We start from the raw sequence: 27111 nt of genomic DNA, 5'->3' as shown, positions 1-27111 counted from the left end.
AACTATAGGAGACACCTTACAGCCCATTCAAGTGGAATAGCACTGCTTAGTAAACAGGGCCAAATATCTAAAAAACATGTCCTGTGTAGATTAAACTTCAAAATGCTCTCCATTTAAAATAATGCGTAATCTGGATGTTGACATGTTATTTACAGTGTGTTGCATTCAAATCACTGAGCATTGCTTAGTATACACAAACTCAGGCATTTAAATCATTGGTTTTATTAGTCTTCAATTGAAGTGATATTTGTTAGGACACTTGGATGCCATAAGACTTTAATTTATAATATCAAATCAATACGTAATGTTAAACAATACTCACACCCGTACTGTACTCACTTACACCTGTACTATACTCACTTAAACCTATACAATACTCACACCTGTTCAATACTCACTTACACCTGTACAATACTCACTTACACCTGTTCAATACTCACACCTGTTCAATACTCACTTACACCTGTACAATACTCACTTACACGAGTACAATACTCACACATTTACAATACTCACACCTGAACATTAGACACTTACACCTATACAATACTTACACCTGTACAATAGACACTTACACCCGTATCATACAATACTCACACCTGTATAATACTCACACCTGTATAATACTCACACCTATACAATACTCACTTACACCTGTACAATACTCACTTACACCTGTACAATACTCACACCTGTACAATACTCACACATGTACAATACTCACACCTGTACAATACTCACTTACACCTGTACAATACTCACTTACACCTGTAAAATACTCACTTACACCGGTACAATACTCACTTACACCGGTACAATACTCAAACCTGTACAATAGACACTTACACCTGTATAATACAATACTCACACCTGTATAATACTCACACCTGTACAATAGTCACTTACACCTGTACAATAGTCACTTACACCAGTACAATACTCACTTACACAATTACAATACTCACACCTGTACAATAGACATTTACACCTGTATAATACAATACTAACAACTGTATAATACTCACACCTGTACAATAGACACGTGCACCTGTACAATACTTACACCTGTACAATAGACACTTACACCTGTATAATACAATACTCACACCTTTATAATACTCACACCTGTACAATAGTCACTTACACCTGTACAATACTCACTACACCTGTACAATACACACTACACCTGTAAAATACTCACTTACACCTGTACAATACTCACACACACCTGTACAATACTCACACACCTGTACAATACTCACACACACCTGTACAATACCCACTTACACCTATACAATAGTCACACACACCTGTACAATACTCACACCTGTACAATACTCACTTACACCTGTACAATACTCACACCTGTAAAATACTCACACCTGTACAATACTTACACCTGTACAATACTCACACACACCTGTACAATACTCACACACACCTGTACAATACTCACACACACCTGTACAATACCCACTTACACCTATACAATACTCACACACACCTGTACAATACTCACACCTGTACAATACTCCCTTACACCTGTACAATACTCACACCTGTACAATACTCACACCTGTACAATACGCACACCTGTACAATACGCACACCTGTACAATACTCACTTACACCTGTACAATACTCACACACACATGTACAATACCCACTTACACCTGTACAATACTCACTTACACATGTACAATACTCACTTACACCTGTACAATACTCACTTACACCTGTACAATACTCACTTACACCTGTACAATACTCACTTACACCTGTACAATACTCACTTACACATGTACAATACTCACTTACACCTGTACAATACTCACTTACACCTGTACAATACTCACTTACACCTGTTCAATACTCACACATTTACAATACTCACACCTGAACATTAGACACTTACACCTATACAATACTCACACCTGTACAATAGACACTTACACCTGTATCATACAATACTCACACCTGTATAATACTCACACCTGTACAATACTCACACATGTACAATACTCACACCTGTACAATACTCACTTACACCTGTACAATACTCACTTACACCTGTACAATACTCACTTACACCGGTACAATACTCACTTACACCTGTACAATAGTCACTTACACCTGTACAATACTCACTTACACCTGTACAATACTCACTTACACCTGTACAATACTCACTTACACCTGTACAATACTCACTTACACCTGTACAATACTCACTTACACCTGTACAATACTCACACATGTACAATACTCACACCTGTACAATACTCACACCTGTACAATACTCACACCTGTACAGTACTCACTTACACCTGTACAATACTCACACACACCTGTACAATACTCACTTACACCTGTACAATACTCACACATGTACAATACTCACACCTGTACAATACTCACACCTGTACAATACTCACACCTGTACAGTACTCACTTACACCTGTACAATACTCACACACCTGTACAATACTCACACACACCTGTACAATACTCACTTACACATGTACAATACTCACTAACACCTGTACAATACTCACTTACACCTGTACAATACTCACTTACACCTGTACAATACTCACTTACACCTGTACAATACTCACTTACACCTGTACAATACTCACTTACACATGTACAATACTCACTTACACCTGTGCAATACTAACTTACACCTGTACAATACTCACTTAGACCTGTACAATACTCACTTACACCTGTACAATACTCACTTACACCTGTACAATACTCACTTACACCTGTACAATACTCACTTACACCTGTACAATACTCACTTACACCTGTACTGCACCGGTTGTTTCGAACTTCTTTTTCCTTCCCTCCATTCCACTGAGGGCATCAACATTCTTCCTCCAGTCGCCTACTTCCCGTATGTCCTGTAATAGCGCACACAGACTCAACGTCCCATATGTACTTACATTCTGCCCTAAGGAGCCTTCCAGTGTCGTACGGTGTCTTGTGTAGGAGCACTGCTTAGTATATGTAGGGCAGTGTAATTCTGGTCAGTGATATTTCTTACAATGATTGGCCATTTTCATAGGGCAGGGTCTAAAATCTAGCTTGTTTTTTTTAATATCCTTAATATCCCATTCAACGGGGCAATCCTACGAACTTCGCATCGTAATTTACTTCCTTGGAAAGATTCAAATCCCCCAAAAGTAAAAGTATCACTTATTTGGTTCTTATGTAAAAAATGTTAATATCCTTTTGGTTCTTACCCCTTAATCTAAGTAACCAAAATGATGCGGCCATAATTAGTTAAACACTTCATTAAAAATAAAAAATAAAGATTGCGTTTGAATAACATCTCGACCTATAGAACCGTTCCCAAAGGAGATTCAATGCAGATAGTATAAATACCTCACAGCATTGGGTTGCTATGGAGACATTAAAAGTATAGAAATATATAAAAATAGTTTGACACATTGATTATGCAAATCAGACGTGCAGTATAATCACTTACATTTAAACTATAAAACATGCCACTGTCTTTAGTTCAGTATAGGAGGGAAGGGCAGATTCCTCAAGCACCTGTACACATTAGCACACCAGATGCAGTAAACTCCTACTGACTTTAATGGGAGTTAATACCGGATCGAGTGTGCTGACCTGTACCGACACCTGATGACGCTGACCCATCGCTAGAACCAATTGCTGGATGCAGCTGTATGGTTGTCACCATAAGCTAATCTTTTTGCCACATTGTGCCTGTATAGCAAGGGGGGGGGGGCAGCTTAAGTCATCAAGGGCCACCAACAAGTCAGGTTTTAAGGATATCCGTGTTTCAGCACAGGCGGCTCAATCAGTGACTCAGTCAATGACCGAGCCACCTGTGCTGAAGCAGGGATATCCTTAAAACCTGACTTGTTGGTGGCCTTTGATGACTGGAGTTGGCCGCCCCTGCTGTATAGTGTTGTCTCATTAATTATTCATTGTACTAAACAATTCCAGAAATGAGCTTATTTTAATGTTGATTCAACGGTGAGCATCTTACGAGTAATAGTGGGTTTGAAAACTCCTACTGCAGTGACACCATTTTCCAGAACCACCCACACCGAATCAACATTTTTATACAAAAGGCTTAGTGTACGGATACTAAAATAGATGTTATAACTACTCATCAGGAACAAAAAGCCTTGTTTTTGCCGGCAACAACATTATTCACAAGGTTTTGACGTAACTGGTGTCCATACAATTTAAAGGGACAATGGGCCATATTTGAATAAATAATGCTAAACAGAAGTCCATCTAAGGATCATTCATTAAAAGAGGTTATAAGGTACCTTACCGCTTAAACCACTTAGTATATCTGGGTATGTATGGCTAACATTTGAATACTCTATGTTTGGTGAGAGAGGTTACTATGTAACACTCAGACTTTCTATACACCCAATCTACTGTCACAGAAGGGCAGCCAGTGAAGCTTTAGCTGATAACAAATCCCTTACCTTATCTGCATCTTCTTTCTTAGTCTGTTTGACCTGTTTGAGGTTAGCCCGGAGATCCATGGAGACTTTGTGCTTAGTACCCAACAACGCCATCATCATGGCGTCTGCGGACAAGCGCACCCTCCGGAGGGTTGGACGTTTGAACTTGCCGCGGAGATCAAATATCTTCTGATTCAAGTCTTCAATCTGTATGATGAAGAGTAGGCCCATTATATACCGTCGTTTTAGCTCAATTCTAGCAAAAAGCGGTAACACTCTGGTGAAACGTGCAAATATTGGTAAAAATAAAATTTGGGGACAATCTGGTGAGAAGGTGCACCTAAGTGTTTTTTTTTGTGAAATTCTGAGCAATGTGAACTTTAACGAAACAATATACAGTAGTGAAAATGCTAAGTTAAAGAGAATTTTGCAACAAATGCAGCAAAGCACAGTTGAAGCCATTCCCACATCTCCAACAAAGAGAGCAGGGAATAATGAGTGATGGCTAACGAACGTATACTTTCTCTGCATAAACTAAGCAAACAAGCCCAGGTCCAGCATTTATTATACTTACTAGTATTCTTATAATAAACAGTGTATATATTGTCTGTACTTCTTATCTATAACATGACGCATTGAATGCGATATTGGTAAAATTGAGTTATTCTACAAACATTAAAGCACAGGTGACACTGAGCTGCACACCCTGGGATAATGATGGGAGAAGTTACATCTATAAATCCAGATTTTTCACATGCCATTGGTGAACTAAGCCACATCTAAAAGTCTGAGATATGCAAGAGCCACCAATAATTTCACAAACATGTGTAGAAATCTTGCACGTTCATGAGAATCAATGACGTTTTATTTGAAACTGCCAAGTTAGAAATCTTATAGATCTCACAATCTCCAATAAGAAAAGAGAAAAAAAATGGACCACGAGAAAATACACTTGTGACTTCTACCACATTCCCAGTCCCCTGTGAAAAATTATCTTTTGGATATAAAAGTGTTTGTGTGGGCAAGTTTTTAGAACATTGATGAGCCCATGAAATTGTGCTCAAATATGGACTATTTTTATAAACTGGAACAGGACCACCCTCTAGTGGTTAGTCCATATACTTGCAGAGCATTGGGAAATTGAGACGAGATATAAACTGGGATGAAACAGACAGAAGAAAATGTGTTATTTATCATAAATAATGTACTGTACCCATCTGTTTATCTTTATCCATATCTATACATTTTAAAAGCTGCACTTCTTTCTTCAAGCTTGATTCACTCATTTTATTTGGCATGGAGTTGGATTTATTGATATGTAATAAAACGGCTCCAGCACAGTTTTGTACAGTGTATGATATAAAATAACGTTGTAAGGTGGTGCATCTGCTTGCGGGAAAAAGTAAACTGGACTGCTATCCACTAGTAGAACATTTTTTTCCCCTACTAGTGGATAGCAGTCCAGTTTACCTTTTCCCGCAAGCAGATGCACCTCCTTACAACGTTATTTGATATCAGCTCGCTTTCGGTCGGAGCACGCTGACCGTTCACGAGGATCCACGCAGCAATGGAGTGAGTAAAAAACCTTTAATACAATGTATCACTCAAATGTGTAAAACCACCATGTTATTATGTTGCAGAGTTAATAGTTTTGTGCCTAAAAGATTGGGCTAGTTAACCTGCAGGCTAAGTGGGAGTTTGTGATGAATTCATAAAGTGAACCCAATAATGTTTATTGACACCGTGGGATATCTCCTCTGAAATCTAATTACACTGCCTGGGATCTTTTTATAGGCTGAGACTTCTGTCTATATGCATGTTTACATGGACTTATCTTAGAGAAGCATCACTTGGGGGTTTACTCCTACCTTCCCTACTCTCTGACTGTGTACAGTGTATGCAAAGCTATGGGAAAAATTATAGATATACCATATCTAAGTTGCTCTAGTTGGCCCGCCCCCCCATCCCCCTACTAGCTGTGCCATTGGCTGTAGGATGTTGAGCGTGGGAAAGTGCCATGGGGGAGGGGCAGCGCCAGGGCTATATAATATGGTGCTGTGGAGGCTGAACGCCCTCTCCCTTGATACACCAGCAGCAGTTGTTTCCCGCCACGCCCCTGTTTTGGGGTTAGCACCAGCATTGTTTGTTCCATCAGTGTGTAGCTCTCGGGTTTACGGCGTTGGTCAGTATGTGGTTAGGGACTTTACATATGTGATGAATTTCTTTGTAGGTGCAACGTATAACTTTTTGTAAAATAAAGAAAAAAAATGAGGCAAATGAGAAATAATAAAGTGAGGTGTGTTACGTCAGCGATTTGTTCTTGGTTACTAAATTGTCACAGCTGCCGGGGGTTTCGTAGGGCGCCACACAGGTTCCAAGGGCAAATGGTGGGCTAGTGCCCTGGGGAGTTTTGGGCAGGTGGTGTAATGCCCAGTTGGTTTATATTATCATGGTGGCTGAGCCGGTTATAAAGCCAGCAAAGGGGGGGAAACGGGGGGGCCGATCATGAGTCACATATATGTGTGGGCTCAAGGCACAGCTACAGGCAATTTGGCACAGTTCGGTTAATGGGATATATATATATGTTCATATGGTTGGTGTTTAATTCAAGCTGTGGCCATTATTCCCCATATACAGTGAGGCATTTTAGGTGTGTCGGTTATTACGGGAGATGGGGGGAGCGAAATGGGGCACCCATGGGTCATGTTAAGTGCCGCCCCACACCCCCCCCCCCCATCCCAATCTCTACCTCAAGAAGGAAGGAAAGAGACTAGTAACATTTGAAATCAATGTCTACTTATGTTCGTGTTTAGTGGTCACGGGAAACAGTACCTCAACAATGTTTTTATTCACTTTGGCTTCCATGTCATATCTTTCTTCATCCACTATGTCAGTTTTTGAATGGAGCTCCGTGCACAGGTCCTGAGAGGGAAATAAAGTCAAATTAATTCATTTATATATATATATTTTTTAAATATATATTTTTTAAATATATATTTTTTAAATATATATTTTTTATATATATATATATATATATATATATTTATATATATATATATATATATATATATATATATATATATATAAAATTATATACACACACACGCACGCACAAGGGGTGAACATGAAAGTATATAAAAATTTGATGGAACAACTTGTGACTAATCCTGACGAAACTCGTAGTGGTAATCTGTGCAGAGGATCGGAATAATAATCCCTGAGACGCTGGTGTACATGCTGTATTGTTGGACTACGGAATCAGAGGGTGTTCATGGAAAACTGAGTCCCATAATATGGGCATCCGCAGTGATGTCACCAGGCTACAGCAAGTGCAGAGGAACGCCGACACCAAAGGGTTAGGACACCCACTGCGTGGCCAAGCAAGACGTCACACCACTAACATTGCGCCCCTAGACCACCAATGACCAGCCGTGCAGGCGGATGCCAACACACAACAATGGAGGAATCCCCCAGCCAGGAATCCCCCAGCCACTGCACAAGGACGTTTTCAGAGCCAGGGGAGGTCAACCAGAGACTTGGACACTACTCTGATAAGCTCTAACCCAGACACTCATTTAGAGTGTTCCATTTCATATCTTTCCACTATTTCTTATTAAAACCTTTCCAATTTACATTGGTCTTCTATGCATTTGTGCTTTTTCTCTCTACTAGATGTCATTTCATTTGAGGTGATACAGAGGTTCCCTCTATCAAGAAGCTGCAGCTAGACACCAGGAGACATACAATACTCAACTCACTACTCCAGTGTTTTACAACCAGGGTCCCCGGGCATCCCTAAAGGGTTCCCTGTAATTTTATTTGAACAAAGCCAGAATTGAGACAGTGCCTTTACTTTTGCATTATCCATTTGTTCTCTTTCAGCAGACTCTCTGTGTGGTTCTTTTGCACAAACTAAACCAGCAACACAAACATGAGATTGTTTAATATGGGTAACGGGCAGAAGCACAATATGAGCTAGATCTGATCTCTTTTACCTCCAGCTCAGATAGGGAGACGCCAGAGAGATTTAGAGGCTCGCACCGTTCCGTCAGAAACCTCTCCTTCTCCTGAGCGCTCACTTCTTCCTCACGCTCCATTTCATTCTTTGCAATTTGCAGCATCAGGTTCTACAATAAGAGGCGCAAAAAAGAGACCTATAATTACTCTATAAGTTATAGCGACATATTTATCAAGGCAAAAGAGCTGCAATTGTGGCGCAAAACCCCTCCTCTACATGTAGCAAATAAAACATTCTAATGATTTGTATGGTACTTTCTTCTTCCGTGCTGTACATACCATGGTGTTTTGTGCTCCAGAATGGCCCCACTTTTGCCTTGATACATGTATGCTATGATACTAAATACGTGATATTCAGAATGAAAGACATTTTCTCATCAAATTCATTCTTTAACTTTAAACTGCAGTATAGGGGAACGCTTAACCCTGTAATGTGCATACATAATCCTACTCATACATATCATCTACCAGGTGGGTACCCTATTGTTTTTAAGGATGGGCGGCTCAGGTTTGTTGAATTCTGAACACCCCCGAACAAGGCGAGTGTTGGAATCCCCAAAACCGGCTCCTGGGAACACCTACTGTTCAAGTCATTCCAGGCTGCTTGAATGGATCTACATAAGTGAGCCGGGTCAAAACCAAAACACATCCTGATATCTTACAGCATGTTCCCCTCCATGCACCCCTGCCTTCAATTGCCGCCATTATGTGTCGGCTGGGGGAATGGAGTGGATGGGTTGGATGAGTTGGACTTTAGGCTTTAGACTGCACTTACATTTTAAATAAAAATTACAAGCAAGCAGACAAAAGGGTCGGCAAGAAACAAATAAAGGGACAAAAATAAAGGAGAGAAAAGGGCAGCGACACAGATCAGATCATACCGCAGAGGGGCAGAAAGAGAGACAGACAACAATTATACTCAAGTCTATAATCTCTTCTCCACAATTTCCAGTTGTGGGTTAATAGATAAATAATAGTTGTGGTTGGACTACAGATCTGACCTATTTCTACTCTCTGCTGATATACTGTACCAGCCAATCAGCTCCAGTACCAAGGATTATTATAAATAAGAAATTGTGAATTTGGTACAACTCTATTTTATCTGACACAGTTTCCCACCAATTAAACCAGGCATCCGTAAGCGGACAGTTTGTGTGCAGGGCAAATGTGTTTAATTACACAGATTTGAATTTTTTTTTTATTTTGTCCATTTGAGTCATACACTGGCGACACACTTTATTCGAGCTCGGCTAGTCCCACGAATTCGGGTATACCCGGGTGTATTGAGGTTTGTGACTGTTTTCTGCCCGAGTGCATTGAGGTATTTTCAGGCAGGGATTGAAGCATTTTATTCCCGCTGGCTGCAATACTGCACAGTATATATATATATACTGCATTACAATTCATGAATTTATGCCATCTGGTAGACACGCGAAGCATTGCAGCCTATTAAAGCCTAATCATTATCATTTAACAGATCAGCCGTCCGTCAGCCAGGCATGAACCCAGGCTGGGAAGGCAAACGCAACGGGGATTGTCAGAGGTGAGGAGCGGCGCATTCCAGGTATCTGCCAGGTACATACTGGGTATTTGCTCGAATAAAGTGTGTCGGTGCAGTACCTATTCATTTATCAGTTATTGCTATTTAGTAATCCCGTCTGTTCACATGCAGTATCAGTAAAGTAATGATTGTAACCTTTTCAGTTAATTAAGAATCACAGTTACTGTACTCTTATTGACTTTCCTTTGCAGGGAGATTTGAGAGGAAAATGAAGAAGATTTCTTTATCTTGAAATGAATTTCAATGGGTCAAGATAACATTTTATTCAGGGAGATGGTAGAAGAATGCTACATATTCACTTAATGTTCAGGGATCCTCGTTGATAAACAGGCAGAGTCGGTCCGTACTTTAATCAATGAACCTTGATAAATGCGTACAGTTTGGTAACTTCTCTTGTTACCAGTCTTCATTGTTATTTCTGGCGCTTTGTGAGCCAAATAATAAACATGTGACCCATTTTTATGACTAATGAATACTTGTGTTTGGTTTTGGTGGCGTGTACACACACTAGAGATGTGTATTCTCACAAACTAACGTTACCTTCAACTGCAGCTTCCGTGATGCAGAAATCTTGGGTTTTCTCTAAAAAACAAACAACAAAATTTTTTTTTTATTTGGTTGACATTGCTTTTATTATAAATCACAGCATAGGCTTTCACCATCTTCAAGCAGTGAGTGAGTTAGGCCCATGTTTACTAAGTGGTGCAATGCTACATATGGTCCTTGATCTATATTTACTCCAGCTAACAGTTTAAGATAGCAGTTAGAGAGGACGGGGAGATGGTACATCTACTTTGGGCCAGGACAAATTGCGCCACATCTCGCAAACATAGGTTTGTCACGAAAACAACATGCAAATACCCCTGGATCACTAAGGAAACTGGCCCACACTATGATAAAATAATCCTCTTATTGTCATCACCTTTACCGGTGAAATAGTAAAAACCACCTTTTTAGAGATGGGCAAGCCATCAAATCCGTTTCCTGGAATTTACGCCCCCCTTCACCCACCAAAATCCGTCTGCCAATTGGGCACTAAAAAATCAGTGCGGATTAAGCCAAATCCGCCACTGGAAGCAATGTGGATGGGTTTTTAAGAATCTGATCCGTGGATTCCACGAGAGAGAGTGAGAAAGAGAGAGAGCAAAAGAAAGAGAGAGCAAGAGAAAGACAGAGAGGGCGAGAGCAAGACAGAGAGGGCGAGAGAAAGACAGAGAGGGCGAGAGAAAGACAGAGAGAGCGAGAGAAAGACAGAGAGAGCGAGAGAAAGACAGAGAGGGCGAGAGAAAGACAGAGAGGGCGAGAGAAAGATAGAGAGGGCGAGAGAAAGACAGAGAGGGCGAGAGAAAGATAGAGAGGGCGAGAGAAAGATAGAGAGGGCGAGAGAAAGACAGAGAGGGCGAGAGAAAGACAGAGAGGGCGAGAGAAAGACAGAGAGGGCGAGAGAAAGACAGAGAGGGCGAGAGAAAGACAGAGAGGGCGAGAGAAAGACAGAGAGAGCGAGAGAAAGACAGAGAGGGCGAGAGAAAGACAGAGAGGGTGAGAGAAAAACAGACAGAGCAAGAGAAAAACAGACAGAGCAAGAAAAAGACGGAGAGAGCAAGAAAAAGACGGAGAGAGCAAGAAAAAGACGGCGAGAGCGAGAGAAAGACGGAGAGAGCAAGAGAAAGACGGAGAGAGCGAGAGAAAGACGGAGAGAGCAAGAGAAAGACGGAGAGAGCGAGAGAAAGACAGAGGAGCCAGAGAAAGTGAGAGAGAGAGAGAGAGAGAGAGAGAGAGAGAGAGAGAGAGAGAGAGAGAGAGAGAGAGAGAACCAGTGAAAGACAGAGAGGGCCAGAGAGAAAGAGAGAGAAAGAAAAACAAAAAGAGAAATAGATATCCCCCCATGGATTTTTTCAGATTCTAAATATAAATGAGAAAATGTGGATTTTCCTTTTTCAGATTGGTCCGTGAACCAAAGGAACCGGCCGATCCAAGACGGATTCAAAGCCACAAAAAAAAAAGCAAATTGCCCATCTGTAGTTATAATGCATGGGAATCTGGCTGGGTACTACGTGGTCAGGCCAAATAGAATCAAGTCTCCGACCATTCCGCGTTGATGCATTGCAATATTCATTCTGGATTAGAATCTCGTGTTTTTTGTAGCTGTTTGTGATACTGTATCACATGAAATATCTCGCACTGATATACCTTTCCCCTCCTTCCCCTATTTCTTTTTCTGTTTCCCCTTATACTTTATTAGAAATATAAAAAATTCAAGCAAAAAAAAAATGCATGCAAATAAGTTTCTTAGTAGAAATATATTTGCTTACATCATTCTTATTGAATACACAGAGAGGCCGGGGGTCCCCGGAGTCGAAATTAACACAGTTCCATGTCGAAGACCCCCTGCTCAATCCTGTAATTGCAATGCAACCTGTTCTGCTGCTGTAACCAGACATGTCACAAGAAGCTTTGCTGATAGTTTCCTGCACTCCAAATAATACAACATTAAGAAATTTAATCCTACTAGTTAGTTGATGTCTAATAATAATAATAATACATCCTAAAGAGTGCAGAACTCTTCCTTGTTTTTACATGTTGCCTACCCATGTTATGGGTAAGCTGGAACCCAATGTGATAAACGTTTACCACTGAAGTACTCTAGTTACAGTCTATCCATTCTAATATGACTATCACCTCTTCTCACCTTAGCCTCCGGTTCGTTCGCATACGAGCGGTAGTTGGCGGAAGAGTGTCTTCGAATAGGTGGTGGAGCAACTGGAGGAGGTGCCGGTTTTGTTGGCTCAGGCACCACTACCTCTTCTTCTTCCTCTTCTTCTTCCACATACTCCTCCTCTTCTTCCTCCACCACCTCCTCCTCCTCTTCTTCATACTAACACAAAGAAAGGAAACTATGAATTTCACATCAATCTCAATTGCCCCCCCCCCCCCCTATCCAAATGACAGTGTATCAAAACAGCAGAAAATACAGAATATTCAGTTAGTTTCAAGGACATAGACAGGCTGTATTCCTGTTATAAAGATATTAAAAGTGTAACTTACAAAATGTCTCATGTATATGAAGGTGGTTGGTGGTTATGATTACAGTTGGTCATATGGAGCATTGGTGGCCAACTCCAGTCCTCAAGGGTCACTAACAGGTCAGGTTTTAAGACTATGCCTGTTTCAGCCCTGGTGGCTCAATCATTGACTGAGCCACTAATTGTGCCACCTGTGCTGAAGCAGGGATATCCTTAAAACTTGTCCTGCTGGTGACCCTTGAGGACAGGAGTTGGCCACTCGTGATATGGAGCAATTGGACGAGTTAGCTATGAGTCCTCTCCTCTGTGACTCATACTGAATCTCCTGCTGTCATTGTGCTGTTTATTGCTCCAATTAAATCTGTCAGGTCAGAATTGCATCAAATGTAAGTATCTTGATTAACAAGATTGAGCAATCATTGAACTAAACCAGATGCTGGTAAACTCCACTGTCACATTTCTCCCAGGCAGCTCAGGTGTGCTCCTCTTTGTATACAAGGCACATAAACTAGCAACCAGGAAGAGGAAGTGATCTGCTTTTAAAGGAAGCCAGGGGGAGGGGGCTAAAGGTGCGAGTAGTAGTGTTTCCCAGAAGCTGGTTTAGTTCAATGCTAGAACGCCTGCCCAGGTTGTGGGTTCTGATACCAGTACCCCCTTTATCACATGGGGACTTGTCAGTATCGGACTTATGGAAATATGTTATGAGGTGTGACTCATTTAAATATACTTTGCATATCTCATTAGCATATATCCCAGGTGTGTTCTATAATATATATATATATATATATATATATTATATATATACAATAATACACATACACATAACTTGAGACTCTACTACATTTCCCTTGCAATTAATATTTTCCCCCATCTTCAAAAAGATAACTTCAGGAGGTCAGACATTATTATTTTTTTTTGTTTCCATCTTTGTTATTGTTTTTTTCTTGTATAACATAACACATTGCATGTACACTTTTATCGTAGGTGCCGTCGCTATACACCTGTGTGTTCATTGCCTGGCTTTTGGTGAATTACATTACATCAGACTCTTTACTTATATGCTTATGTTCCACAGTCAGATTCATTTACTTTTCACAGTTTAGCTCTTCTTGGAACCGTACTAGGCTTTCCTTTGTAGCAAAGAATAGATAGAGATTAGGGATAGAAAAGGGGGGACCCAGAGTGGGGGAGAATGGGAGGGTAGAGGGTACGGCTGGGGGGAGGAGGGAAGGGAGGAGGGGATGATGGCGGGGGCCGGAACGAGAGTGGGATGGGGGGGAGGGGGATGGGAAAGCCCGCTTCCGACCAGAGCCAAGACCTGGGCCGGATGATATTGCTAATCTGTAGGGTTGTTCTCCTTTTCTCTTTTTAAGCATTTCTTTTCTTTTATTTGTTTGGGCAGAGTAAGTTGGACTCGTGCAACCTTTCTTCCTAAGGACCATTTAACCTAAGTTCATTATATTTGGTACATCATTTGTTACAATATAGCTATTGCTACAGAGATGAATACAAAACAAATATAGAATATGTTTCCAGAGATCAGAGGACTTGGTGGTGCTTTCTGGGTATTATGGACGACAAGTGCTTGAGTTTCTGTAGAATACAGATAAATCAATGATTTGCAGGAACATTGAACATCAAAGAGAACATGAAAAACTACTTACAGTCACCTCTTCCCTGCAAGGAGAGAATAAAAAACATGATTAATATTCACTGTGCCGCACGCAATGAAAACATTACATTTATATTTGGTTCGTGTTTTTCAATTGCGTGTGTGTGCTGTTAACTCTTTCCTAGCCAAAGAGAACAACACCAGACCACTGAGGAGCACATTACGACCAGGTTCAAATATTTGATGTAACAATTACTGGTAACACCATCACACACACACACATTGGTACTTTGTTGGGGTGGCAGGTTACGTATGACATGTTCCTTAGTAATGATTATACGGTTATAAAGGTTAGAGTAGTTTGTAGGTTGGGATGATACCTTGTAAAGGGCAGAAATAAGAGCCCGTGATATATGTAGTCTGTACATACTGTAAATCGAGATCTCTCGCGTCTCCTCTTCAGCTGCACTAATGGTTTGTGAGCGATCAAAAAAATCAGGTTGCATCTATTAAGAACCCTTATGTTAATCCCCTAATCTCTTAACACAAAAGAATCTATGTACATGTAATAGATGTACGTAATGTAACTATGTAAATCTAGTTTTATCCAGGACTGTAATGGCTTTTACAAAGCTAATTATGAAATTAATAGTGAAATGAGTGGAAGCCCAAGCATAAATGCTCATGGTTAAAGTCTTACATATCTAACCTAACTAGTGTGCTGATTTTTACGGAGGTTGTGCAGTATTTAAAGCTACTATATGCATTACATATCCGTGTCTTTGCCCGGTGTATAGATGGTTACTTTCTAACGTCTTCCAGCTTTAAAACCAGAGCAGAATAATTGCACCAAATTTATTCAAAACAAAAATACTATTGGTTTCAATGGCATCGCTTTTTTTAAAATAAATAAATATAGTGGTCTTTTGGCACTGGGTTTGTCCCAATTTTGCAGTTTGGGGGGCCGTAGTAAATAGAGACCATTGTCTCTCCATCTCTGTGCCTGTTACATGGCAGAGGCAGTTAGTGACAGTTGCCAGCCTCAGGGCACAGTTCAGTACAGTAAGCAGCATATGACTTAGATAAGATAACACTTGACATATCTTACTACACACAAGAAAAAATTACATTGCAGCAAATACTCACTCGTCGGCCATTTTGTCTAACGAAGCTGAGGAAACAAATAAAAACAAAATGGATTATTTACTGGTTCACTGGGCTTCCACTTTTATTGAGGCTTTTAAATTAGTATCCCATTAAAATGAAAGTAGTACTTGACGCAGATCACCCCGTTATCACTTATTTGGGCCTTTGGACCTTGACAGTTGTAGGGTACCATATAATGAATTTACTGTCATTATTGACAATATGGTATATGGAAAAATGAGCGATGTGGCAGGAATAGTGAACGTCTCGCAAAGTATTCCTGTTTGGGGCTCTCAAAAACTAGAACCACACAAGGATTTTAACAAAACCCTTGTGACTTTCCTCTGGTACTTTGATCACATATATGATTATAATTATATAATGTCTGTATGTCTACAACAGGGGTTGAAGTGTCTGAAAAAAGTAGGTGATTTTTACACCAATTTGCAAAAATGATCTACTCCATTAATTAAATATTAAGAAAAAAATACTCCATTAATTAAATATTAAGGCTAATTTGTAGCTGTGACCCCTGATTCACCCCGAGAAATGAGAGGTTGCGCTTGCAAGGAGTAGTTGCAAAAGCCCGCGAATGAGGAGGATACATATTGGCGGGAAAGGAGCAGTCCCTTGACCCAGCAGCCCCCACGGGGAGGGTCAGGTGAGCGCGTTTAGCCTATGGGCGGAGGAGTTGCCAGGGATATAGGCATTGGTTGCGCGCACGTGAAGGTTAGATTGTGCGGAGAGATGAGGAGACGGAGATACTGCGCTGGGAGGTTGTACCCCCAGGCGCAGGCAAGGTGCCCCCGGCCCAGTTAGCCCTGTGTCACCGTAGAGAGAAGCTGAGCTAGGGACACTCTTAGTAAGGGCTTTTACCCCCTAAACTATTGCTGTGTTCGGGACTACCCTATCGAGGAGAAGCGCACCATATCGTAGCGTGGGACCCTCAGAGACTCTTTTTGAAGAAACCGTAGCAGTTCCGAGCACCGGAGTGCTCGGCAGGTATTTCATCAAGTGCACCAACTTTACCCTTTCAATCACCTAAGACATAGTTGCTGCGCAGCCACCCCTACACATACACACGGCCGTTGGGAGCGGGAGAACTGATAAACGTATTTGGACACGGGGTGGGAACACCCGGTGGCGGGGTTGGGGAGAAAGTACTGTTGGCGTCCGCCGAGGCGCAAGTTATTGTTGGCGTCCGCCGAGGCGCATAGATGTGGACGTCCTCCGTGGCGTGTTAAATGTTGTGTACCAGCGTACTGGAATGTCATGGCATGTAATGTATCGTAAGGTTGATTTATCAGTAAACGAGATTGGTTTTATAACATGGTCGTGTGAGAGAAATTCTTGTATAGAGGTCCTGCGAAGACTAACTCCCCCTTTGGCGGGGTCTGTCACAGGTGGAGGCGCTGCACCGAACATATATATATATATATATATATATATATATATATATATTGTGACAAACGCCCCTCTTTTGTAGTGCTGACGTCTGTCTGGGTTCTTCCCGACACAGTCTTCTAGGGTTAATTATACAACAAACAGGATCATGCAAAGTATTATGCTGCTTAACTCAGGCTTCTGCCTGCTTTATTTTCATCCAAGTAAGGTACTGCAGCTTTAACATGTGTAGGTTAGAGGTACTCAGATACTTTCATTCAGCAGTTCACACATTTCAGTGTTACAATATTTCCCACACTGTTATTTCAAGAAATAAAACCAAAATCATATAAGCAAATCCTATCCCTTTCAGGGATCTAACTACACATCAGAATCAGTCTCTCTAACAGCTGCTGGCCAACTAAACTGGTTCCCCAGCTTAAAACAATGCTCTCTCATTTAGGGACACAAGATACAGCACAGTCTTTTAGCAACAGCAGTAATCATTTGTTTTGTCTTATCTGTTCGTGGAGTCCAGGCAAATCCTCTGGTACTGTGATACGTGGAGGGGCCGTCAACCCCGATACTGGATGCAGGGGAGCAGCGATACCCCCAGCCTCCAGGCTCCAAGGAGAGAGAGTGAAATGCAAAACCTCTCTGCTCTAAGTACCTGTGCATGTGATTAGAAGAGCAGGTGAGGGAGAACTAGAGCCATTGTAATCTGTGGTCTGGATTTTCCATCCAACTGCCTGAGGTAATGGGAAGCTGTGGAACGGATCATTAACTATTCCTGCACTTTCTGCTCTAAAACGGGGCAGAAAGCTGCCTAACATCTTTGGACTATGTCACATATCCCCCTCCCCAGCTCACACCTACTGGGGTGAGCGGCCATGGACCTCACTGGGGTGAGCGTCCTACCTGAAATACTTGAGCTAACTCCTCAGTACAATATTAAACATTCACATGACACGAATATGAACTTTTTCCACGGCAATTATGGACAATAGGTTTCGTCATAAGAGACTATACTTGGCAAACATATTTTTTTTTGCTCTCTATTAGGGAACTATTTTGAAAAATAAATGTCTAGCACACATTCTTACAACCCAGGATCTGCTAAATATATTCACAAAACCAGACAATTTCTATTACCTCCCTGGGTTTTTCTACTCTAGAATATGAACCTCATTATAAATTTACCAACCGAAAAGGGCATTTTTTTTTTTTTTTCATATTGTAAGCAACCAATATTTTTTTTCCTTATACTACAGCCTTGTAATCTTAAGGGCCATCAACCCTGTATATTAATTTGTAGTTTAGCTACATTTTCAACACAGAGAACCAATATAACATTGTAATATTGACAAAATGCTTATTTGCATAGTTAAGTGTCCGTGACATAGTCCACACGTGTAATAAAAAAAATAAAATCGGTCAGTTCCCCCAAACATATTTTTTTTTTTTTTTTTTTTTTTTTTTGACTTCCAGTCCTTTGACTTTATTTCATAGCCCGCTGCAACCTGCAAATGACTGGACTGTTTCTTTAGCTTCTGATGAGACCCTTGGACCGGATTCTCCTTGGCTCCACAGTGTGGTCCAGATTGGTGAGATATGGAACTATTCAGGCGCCGTGTTAACCTTCGTTGTTTTTTCTTTTCAATCTTTGATTTCCCTTTTGTGGCCATTACCAGGCCTTTGGGTTTTGGAGACCTAGTTGCCTCTGTACAAACGTAGTCCATATTAACCACGTCATCAGGATCTGTCAACAAGTTTGTGTTTTCAGGAACTGCCACCCACTTGGCTAAAACATCTTCTGTGGTGTCCTGGGTGTGTCCACTAGTTTGATAATCTTCTGGACAACGTAAATGAAATTGAGGATCTGGATTTTTGAATCCCAGATCAGGGAGAATATTCTCAGGAGGGTGCCTATCTGTTTCTGGAATAACAGCAGCACAATCAAAGTCAATTCTTTCTCCTTCCTCTTTGTCATCAGTGAGGGCATTGAGTTTACGTTCCCTGGTCTCCTTTTGTGACCGTGTCTCTTTTAGCCTTGGAATCTCTTTCTCCAACTTCATCTTTATAGCAAATCGTAATATTGCAACAGCATTGAAGATACACGTATAGGAACGTACAGCTTGCTTGGTTAGGAGGTAGGATTGATAGCCCGACTGAACCACTTTAGCCGCTTCTCCCATGTCCGTCATCTGTTTCAGAGCGAGGTTTAACTCTGTTTCATTTTCTCTATTCTTGACCTGCAGCTGCAGGTGCTCCTTCTGGGTCTTGTCCAGCTCCAGCTGCAGCCGGGCCCCCTCATTTGCCGTGTGGTCCAGCTGCTTGTAGATATCGGCCATCTCGCTTTCATAGCGCAATGTCAGGCAAACCACCTGACGGACGGAGATCTCCTCTCTCTTGGCGCACTGTATCTCGCGCTCAGCCATCTGCTTCTGCAGCTCTTCAACCTGATCGTGCCAGACCTCCCTCAGGGTCTTCACCTCTATCTGGTGCTTGCTCTGGGTTTGCATCAGCGCCTCCATTTTTTTGGAGCTCTGCAGTTTGTGTCGCCTGGATCGCCGCTGATTCTGTATTCTGCAGTGCTTCCTGCATTTCTAACTTTTCCTGGATCAATTGCTTCTCCACTTTTTCTGCTTGGTGAAGCTTCTCATCATCTTCACTGATCTGGTCAGTCAAGTCTGAATTTTTCTGTGTCAGACTTACATTCTCTCTTTTTACAGTCTCTAAATTACTCAGGGTATTCTCATAGGTTTCCTTCAATGTACACAGCTCTGTGCTGCGAGCGTAGACCTCATGGCGTGAGAGTTCCAGCTCTGCTTTAAGCGCGCTAGCCTCTTGCCGAGAAACCCCCAACTCTGTGATGAAGTTTTGCACATCTTTCTGGGACATCTCATAGCATAGTTTCCAGTCAGTTCTTGTTTTCTTTGATTCGCTTGGCTCTCTGCCTATGATGGTAGCAGTAGCCTTTGTCATCTCTAGGCGTGTCGTCATTCCTGGGACGATTGCGCCAGGCCCTATGGGCTGTTGCTCATCTCGGCGCCTTTCTGACGCATGTCCTGACAGTGCAGGTTCAAGTGGCTCGGTCACTTCCCCTGTGACTTGAGGAACAGTTTTCTTTCTTTTTGCTTTATTAGCTCCAGAGATATCAGTGGTACTGGGCACACACTCACTGTTATCTGCTTCCACATCTTGCTTGCACTCACAGGGCGTTGCTTGCTTTTGCAGCTGTTTGTCTTTGAAAATTTTGGGGCACACATCTTCCATGTGACCTACTTCACGACAGGCCCCGCATACTAAATTCATCTGCGGGTACGGCTCTCCTCCAGGGTCGTGATCATAGTATGGCCTGAAGGGACACTGTTTTGTATGGTTACGTACATTACACAACAAACATTTCACGTCGGCCATTTTAGAAACCCGGCAGGGACAATTTGCTAGCTGCAAATTCACTCACTTCAGCAAAAGGCATTAGCTTTACAAACAGCACTTGCATTAGCTTTACAAACAGCACTTGCTAGATGCAAATTTTTTTTTTTTCAGCAAAACATTTTGGTTTTCTGTTTGGGTTCAGGGTGCTATTGCATCCACACTTCGCACATTCTCTGTGTATGCTAGAAGCACAACTGATATACACAGTGGGACAGACTTCACTCATAGCATCTGTACTTTAGTTCAGCTCGGCGGCCATTTTAAACCCCCGCATTTATTTGCAAACCCACAGACTTTTTAGTGTCTGCCCGCATTCTCCACCATATGTGACAAACGCCCCTCTTTTGTAGTGCTGACGTCTGTCTGGGTTCTTCCCGACACAGTCTTCTAGGGTTAATTATACAACAAACAGGATCATGCAAAGTATTATGCTGCTTAACTCAGGCTTCTGCCTGCTTTATTTTCATCCAAGTAAGGTACTGCAGCTTTAACATGTGTAGGTTAGAGGTACTCAGATACTTTCATTCAGCAGTTCACACATTTCAGTGTTACAATATTTCCCACACTGTTATTTCAAGAAATAAAACCAAAATCATATAAGCAAATCCTATCCCTTTCAGGGATCTAACTACACATCAGAATCAGTCTCTCTAACAGCTGCTGGCCAACTAAACTGGTTCCCCAGCTTAAAACAATGCTCTCTCATTTAGGGACACAAGATACAGCACAGTCTTTTAGCAACAGCAGTAATCATTTGTTTTGTCTTATCTGTTCGTGGAGTCCAGGCAAATCCTCTGGTACTGTGATACGTGGAGGGGCCGTCAACCCCGATACTGGATGCAGGGGAGCAGCGATACCCCCAGCCTCCAGGCTCCAAGGAGAGAGAGTGAAATGCAAAACCTCTCTGCTCTAAGTACCTGTGCATGTGATTAGAAGAGCAGGTGAGGGAGAACTAGAGCCATTGTAATCTGTGGTCTGGATTTTCCATCCAGCTGCCTGAGGTAATGGGAAGCTGTGGAACGGATCATTAACTATTCCTGCACTTTCTGCTCTAAAACAGGGCAGAAAGCTGCCTAACATCTTTGGACTATGTCACAATATATATACAAATTGTATGCACCCCAGGCTCTCCGTGGCAGAGGCTCAGGCCCTGTGAGTCAGCAGGTAACACAGCACAGAGTAATAGCTTGCCAAGTGATAGGAAGCAGGGTTACACCTTTATAACTGTGAGCTACAGTCATCTATGCCAGGGGTGTGCAAACCGGTGGGGGCAGGGGGGCGCGGCACTTACAAAAGCCCCGCGCTCTTCCCCACAACATTGAAATAAAATGCCAGGGGAGCGCGCGAGGCCTCTGTATGTCTCTTACCTGCTCTCCGGCAGTTACTGGCGACGCGTCGTCATGACAACGCGGAGTCAAATGGCAATATAATTAAAAATTATAAGGTGCACAGGAAAAATAAAATAAAAAGTATTTTATTTTTATTTTTCCTGGGCACTATATATTTTAAATTATATTAGCGTTTGATATATTATTATATATACATATATAGGAGATTTAAAGAATAATCCAATGGTCTGTTCTCCTTATATACCTATCTGATCTTTCATAATTTCACATTCAATTTTTGATTAATATTTTCAAATGATTATCTATGTATTTAAATCTAATTTCCAAAATGTATTGACATTATTTATTATTGATATATGTGGATTTTGACTTTTGGATCAGTTATATTGCTCATTTGCTATATTCTATAGTATTTCTCATTACTCAGTACTCATTATTTAGTATTCATCATATATTATATTTACATTGAATATATTTAGTACTAGCTGAGAGACCCGGGATGTAAATGCGTAATAGGTAGTATTATTTATAAATGGTGGAACAATAGGTGAGTATTTGTTGTAAAGGTTGGATAATAATGTTGAAAAGAAAGATGGAAGAAAATGTAATACGATGTTGTATAAAAATGGTTTATTGTAAACACACCACAGTACAATGTATATTTTGGTGACATAAGTGATGTGAAAATGTGAGGCGTGTGTCCTGCTAGGGTGTGAGCGTGTGTGAGGCGGCGGGTGGGTGTTCAGTACGGGTGGCGCGTGGGTAGTGAGTGCTGGCTGTGGGTCGGGGTCCTGCTAGGGTGTGAGGCGGCGGGTGTGTGGCGAGTGCAGGTGACAGCTGGTCAGTGATATTGTTGCGTAGGGGCAGGAGGCGGCAGGTGTGTGTCGAGTGTGTGGGGTGGGTGAGAGGCGGCGGGTGTGTGTCGAGTGTGGCAGGTCTGTTTAGTGCGTGCGGCGGCTGTGTGGCGCGGGGATGTGAGCGGTGGGCGGGTGAAAGGCAGAAGTGCGGGTGGGCGAAAGGCAGAGGCGGGAGGGCGGACGAAAGGCGTTGAAGGAGGGGAGGTGAGGTCGGAGGGGTGGTGGGGGGTGGTGAGGGGAGGTGAAGGGGGGCGGAGGGGAGGTGAGGATGGGTGGTGAGGGGGGGGTGGTGGGGGATGGTGAGGGGAGGTGAAGGGGGGGCGGAGGGGAGGTGAAGGGGGGGCGGAGGGGAGGTGAAGGGGGGGCGGAGGGGAGGTGAAGGGGGGGTGAAGGAGGGGTGAGGAGAGGTGAAGGGGGAGAGGTGAAGGGGGGGTGACCGGATTTGGAGGGGGTTGCCGGGAGGTGAAGGGAGGGGGGGGGGTGACAGGAGGTGAAGGGAGGGGGGGGTGACAGGAGGGGGGTGACAGGAGGCAAAGGGGGGGGGTGGTGACAGGAGGTGAAGGGGGGGTGAAGGGAGGAAGGGAAGGGGGAGGTGGAGGAGAGGAAGGGGGAAGAGGGAGGTGGGGGAGGAGGGGAAGGGGGGGAGGAGGGGAAGGGGGGAGGGGGGGAGGTGGGGGGAAGGGTAAACGGGGGAGGTAAGGGTGAAGGGGGGAAAGGGGGAAAGGTGGGGGAGGGGGAAAGGGGGGAAAGAGGGGGGAAGGGGGGAAAGAGGGGTGGAGGGGGGAAGGGGGTGGAGGGGGGAAAGAGGGGTGGAGGGGGGAAAGGGGGTGGAGGGGGGGAAGAGGGGAGATGGGGAAAGGGGGAGGTGGAGGAGGGGAAGTGGGGAGGTGAGGAGGGTAAGGGGGGAGGTGAGGAGGGTAAGGGGGGAGGTGAGGAGGGGAAGGGGGAGGTGGAGGAGGGGAAGGGGGGAGGTGGAGGAAGGGAAGGGGGGAGGTGGAGGAGGGGAAGGGGGCAGGTGGAGGAGGGGGGAGGTGGAGGAGGGGAACGGGGGAGATGGAGGAGGGGAAGGGGGGAGATGGAGGAGGGGAAGGGGGGAGGTGGTGGGAAGAGGGGGGAGGTGGTGGGAAGGGGGGAAGATGGGGGAGGTGGTGGGAAGGGGGGGAGGAGGGAGGAGGTGGTGGGAAGGGGGGAGGAGGGGGGAGGTGGGAAGGGGGGGGAGGTGGTGGGAAGGGGGGGAGGTGGTGGGAAGGGGGGGGGGGAGGTGGTGGGAAGGGGGGGGAGGTGGTGGGAAGGGGGGGGGAGGGTGGTGGGAAGGGGGGGGGAGGTGGTGGGAAGGGGGGGGAGGTGGTGGGAAGGGGGGGAGGTGGTGGGAAGGGGGTGGGAAGGTGGGAAGGTGGTGGGGAGGTGGAGGGGATGTGGAAGGGAGGGGAAGTGTAGTGAGGGGTGGGTGAGGGGAGGGGGAGGTGGAGGGAGGGGGGAGGTGGAGGGGAGGTGGAGGGGATGTGGAAGGGAGGGGAAGTGTAGTGAGGGGTGGGTGAGGGGAGGGGGAGGGGGAGGTGGAGGGGATGTGGAAGGGAGGGGAAGTGTAGTGAGGGGTGGGTGAGGGAAGGTGAAGGCCGCTCACTCACCCGTCCGGCAGCTCCCACGTGGATCTGAGGCGGGAGGCAGCGTGTTGTGGCCGCTCCCCCGCTGACTGTAGCGGCGCCGGGGGGGGGTGGAGGGGAAGTGAGTGAGGGGAGGTGATCACTCCGCTCCCCCGCTGAGTGTAGCGGCGCCGGGGGGGGGGTGGATGGGAAGTGAGTGAGGGGAGGTGATCACTCCGCTCCCCCGCTGACCGTAGCGGCGCCGGGGGGGGGGGGGGGGTGGAGGGGAAGTGAGTGAGGGGAGGTGATCACTCCGCTTCCCCGCTGACCGTTAGCGGCGCCGGGGGGGGGTGGAGGGGAAGTGAGTGAGGGGAGGTGATCACTCCGCTCCCCCGCTGAGTGTAGCGGCGCCGGGGGGGGGTGGAGGGGAAGTGAGTGAGGGGAGGTGATCACTCCGCTCCCCCGCTGAGTGTAGCGGCGCGGTGGGGGGGTGGAGGGGAAGTGAGTGAGGGGAGGTGATCACGCCGCTCCCCCGCTGACTGTAGCGGCGCCGGGGGGTGGGGGGTGGAGGGGAAGTGAGTGAGGGGAGGTGAAGGGGGGTGAGGGGACGTGAAGACCGCTCACTCACATGTCCGGCCGCTCACTCACATGTCCGGCCGCTCTCTCACCCGTCCGGCAGCTCCCACGTGGAGGGGGGGGGGGTGAAAGCGCGGGAAACAGGGAGAGGCGGAGCTTCGGGACCGGTGGGGAAGAGAGCGGGAGATGTGCTGCTAACACTGTGAGCCCCGCTAATGTATGTAACACTGTGTGTGTGTGTGTGTGTGTGTGTGTGTGTGTGTGTGTGTGTGTGTGTGTGTGTGTGTGTGTGTGTGTGTGTGTGACAGTGTATGTGTGTGTGTGTGTGTGTGTGTGTGTGACAGTGTGTGTGTCAGTGTGTGTGTGTGTTTTTTTTTGTGGACCTTTGGCCCGTCGCTCCGCCTCAGGCCAATGCGAGGTGTGGGGGGCGGGCCAAGGGGGTGGTGTGAGTGTGTGAGGCCAATGAGAGGTGTGCGGGGGCGGGCGGCCCAAGGGACCAATGAGATTGCCGCTAGGGACACCGGACATCCAGGCAGGCAGGCAAACATACAGTGCTTTCACTAATATAGTATAAGATAGTGGTTAGTGCTCGATACACATTGTCTAGTTCATTTGTTATTAATGACTGTGTGTTCACTATGTTGCTATTTAGGGATTAGTGGTCACATTATTTATATTATGTTTATACATGTATTGTTTTAGTTACCCTTTTATTTTTATGTCTGTTAGCTTTTCTATCCACCACAGATCTCCATTTGCCCTCCTCCAGTGTTTATATTAGATTCAGCTTACACCTTTACCCACAGGTGTGTTTATTGCAACCTATTGGCTGCTTCATTGTCCTATTGGGGAACAGAGGAGGGTACTTAAAAGATCATTAGGTGTATGGCTGATTTACTCTTTGACAAAGTACCCCGTCGGGTACGAAACGCGTCAGAGTTGCCATAGACATGTGTCTATCTGTTTTTGATCAATACAGTTCGTTTTTCATTGATGGCGGTTTGGTTCCTTTACCGGTGAGCTGTGCATCACCTTCCTTCACCTGACTACTACATTTTGGCTGGAGCACGCCCTCTGTACAGACCGGGATCCTGGCTGTTCTCCTTTAACCTCGGTGTCTGAGCAGCTAAGTATTTTGCTGATGTGTGTTAGCGGGGGTTGTGGCGCTTACAGGCTGAATGCTTCCCGGTCTGTCACTACATTTGTGGGGGTTACGATTAGTCATTTCTCCCTTCCTCAGCTATATTCACCCCAAACCTGTGTTAATTTTCCACACCTTTCAAGTAATGGCTTTGAAGGGATTATAGTACAGCCTACTGTATTTTTTATTATGGACTTTATTACTAATCTTTATCCTATACTCAGGAGTGCCAGTCATGGGGGGATAACCCCTTCATGCACCTTTTGCCTGCTTCAGCACAGGTGTCTCAACTAGTGGCTCGCTCATTATGACTTATCTTGACATGCTTGTAAATTGCACTTTCTGAGCACTGACAAATATTTACAGCTAAGAAAGAGCTTACAGTAGTTTTGTTTTTATTATCAATGTGTCAATAGTTTTGTCGCTCACTCTGACAGAGCCACTGATTGACTCACCTGTGCTGAAGCAGGGATATCCTAAACACCTGACCTGTTGGTGGCCAGTGAGGGCTGGATTGGCCATTCCTGCACTAAGGGTTGCAGATTAAATAAGGCAAGACACTTGCATAAAGACAAAACTACTGTGAGTTCTTTCTTAGCGCTACATATTTCTCAGAACTCAGAAAGTGCTCCTTACAAGCATGGCAAGATACCCGTGATAAATACGGAATGTTCCTGTTTGTTCAATGATATAAAATACATAGATATAGTACCACTCTGCCTAATAATACTTCCTCACAGTCATCACTACCTCCCAGGCCTCTCTCTTGATATCCCCATATTTGGTGTGGCTGCAAGGTTCCACGAACCAAGAGATAAGATGCATCAAGTAGCTGCTGTGTTTCCATCTGCTAAATATACAGGCTTGTGTCACTCGCTGACTTGTAGAGCCTGTGGGGCGCTGATGCCCTTCAAATGACAGATAACGTAGCCGACTGCTGCCCGCAGACATCCACTTCATTT

At 44.2% G+C, this 27111-nt stretch overlaps 1 protein-coding gene across 2 annotated transcripts in view; it reads right to left on the bottom strand.

Annotated features, from left to right (window-relative positions):
- TNNI3 (troponin I3, cardiac type) overlaps positions 1-27111 on the bottom strand; it is a 37331-nt gene that overhangs the window by 4458 nt on the left and 5762 nt on the right. The window contains exons 2-9 of one of the 2 annotated variants that reach the window (XM_075605456.1): positions 15820-15844; positions 14726-14738; positions 12728-12913; positions 10579-10620; positions 8456-8587; positions 7293-7382; positions 4482-4667; positions 2812-2909 (exon numbers count right to left, since the gene is read on the bottom strand). In XM_075605456.1, the coding sequence (XP_075461571.1) occupies positions 2812-2909; positions 4482-4667; positions 7293-7382; positions 8456-8587; positions 10579-10620; positions 12728-12913; positions 14726-14738; positions 15820-15830 (758 nt within the window). In that variant the 5' untranslated portion in view covers positions 15831-15844. Of the gene's footprint in view, positions 1-2807; positions 2910-4481; positions 4668-7292; positions 7383-8455; positions 8588-10578; positions 10621-12727; positions 12914-14725; positions 14739-15819; positions 15845-27111 lie in introns of both variants that reach the window. The other variant, XM_075605455.1, reaches the window with a different exon arrangement.

The sequence above is a fragment of the Ascaphus truei genome, chromosome 6, assembly GCF_040206685.1.
Source record: "Ascaphus truei isolate aAscTru1 chromosome 6, aAscTru1.hap1, whole genome shotgun sequence".
NCBI classification, from domain to species: domain Eukaryota; kingdom Metazoa; phylum Chordata; class Amphibia; order Anura; family Ascaphidae; genus Ascaphus; species Ascaphus truei.
Note: the sequence above shows the minus strand (reverse complement) of the source record. Positions and strands in the feature narration are given on the sequence as shown.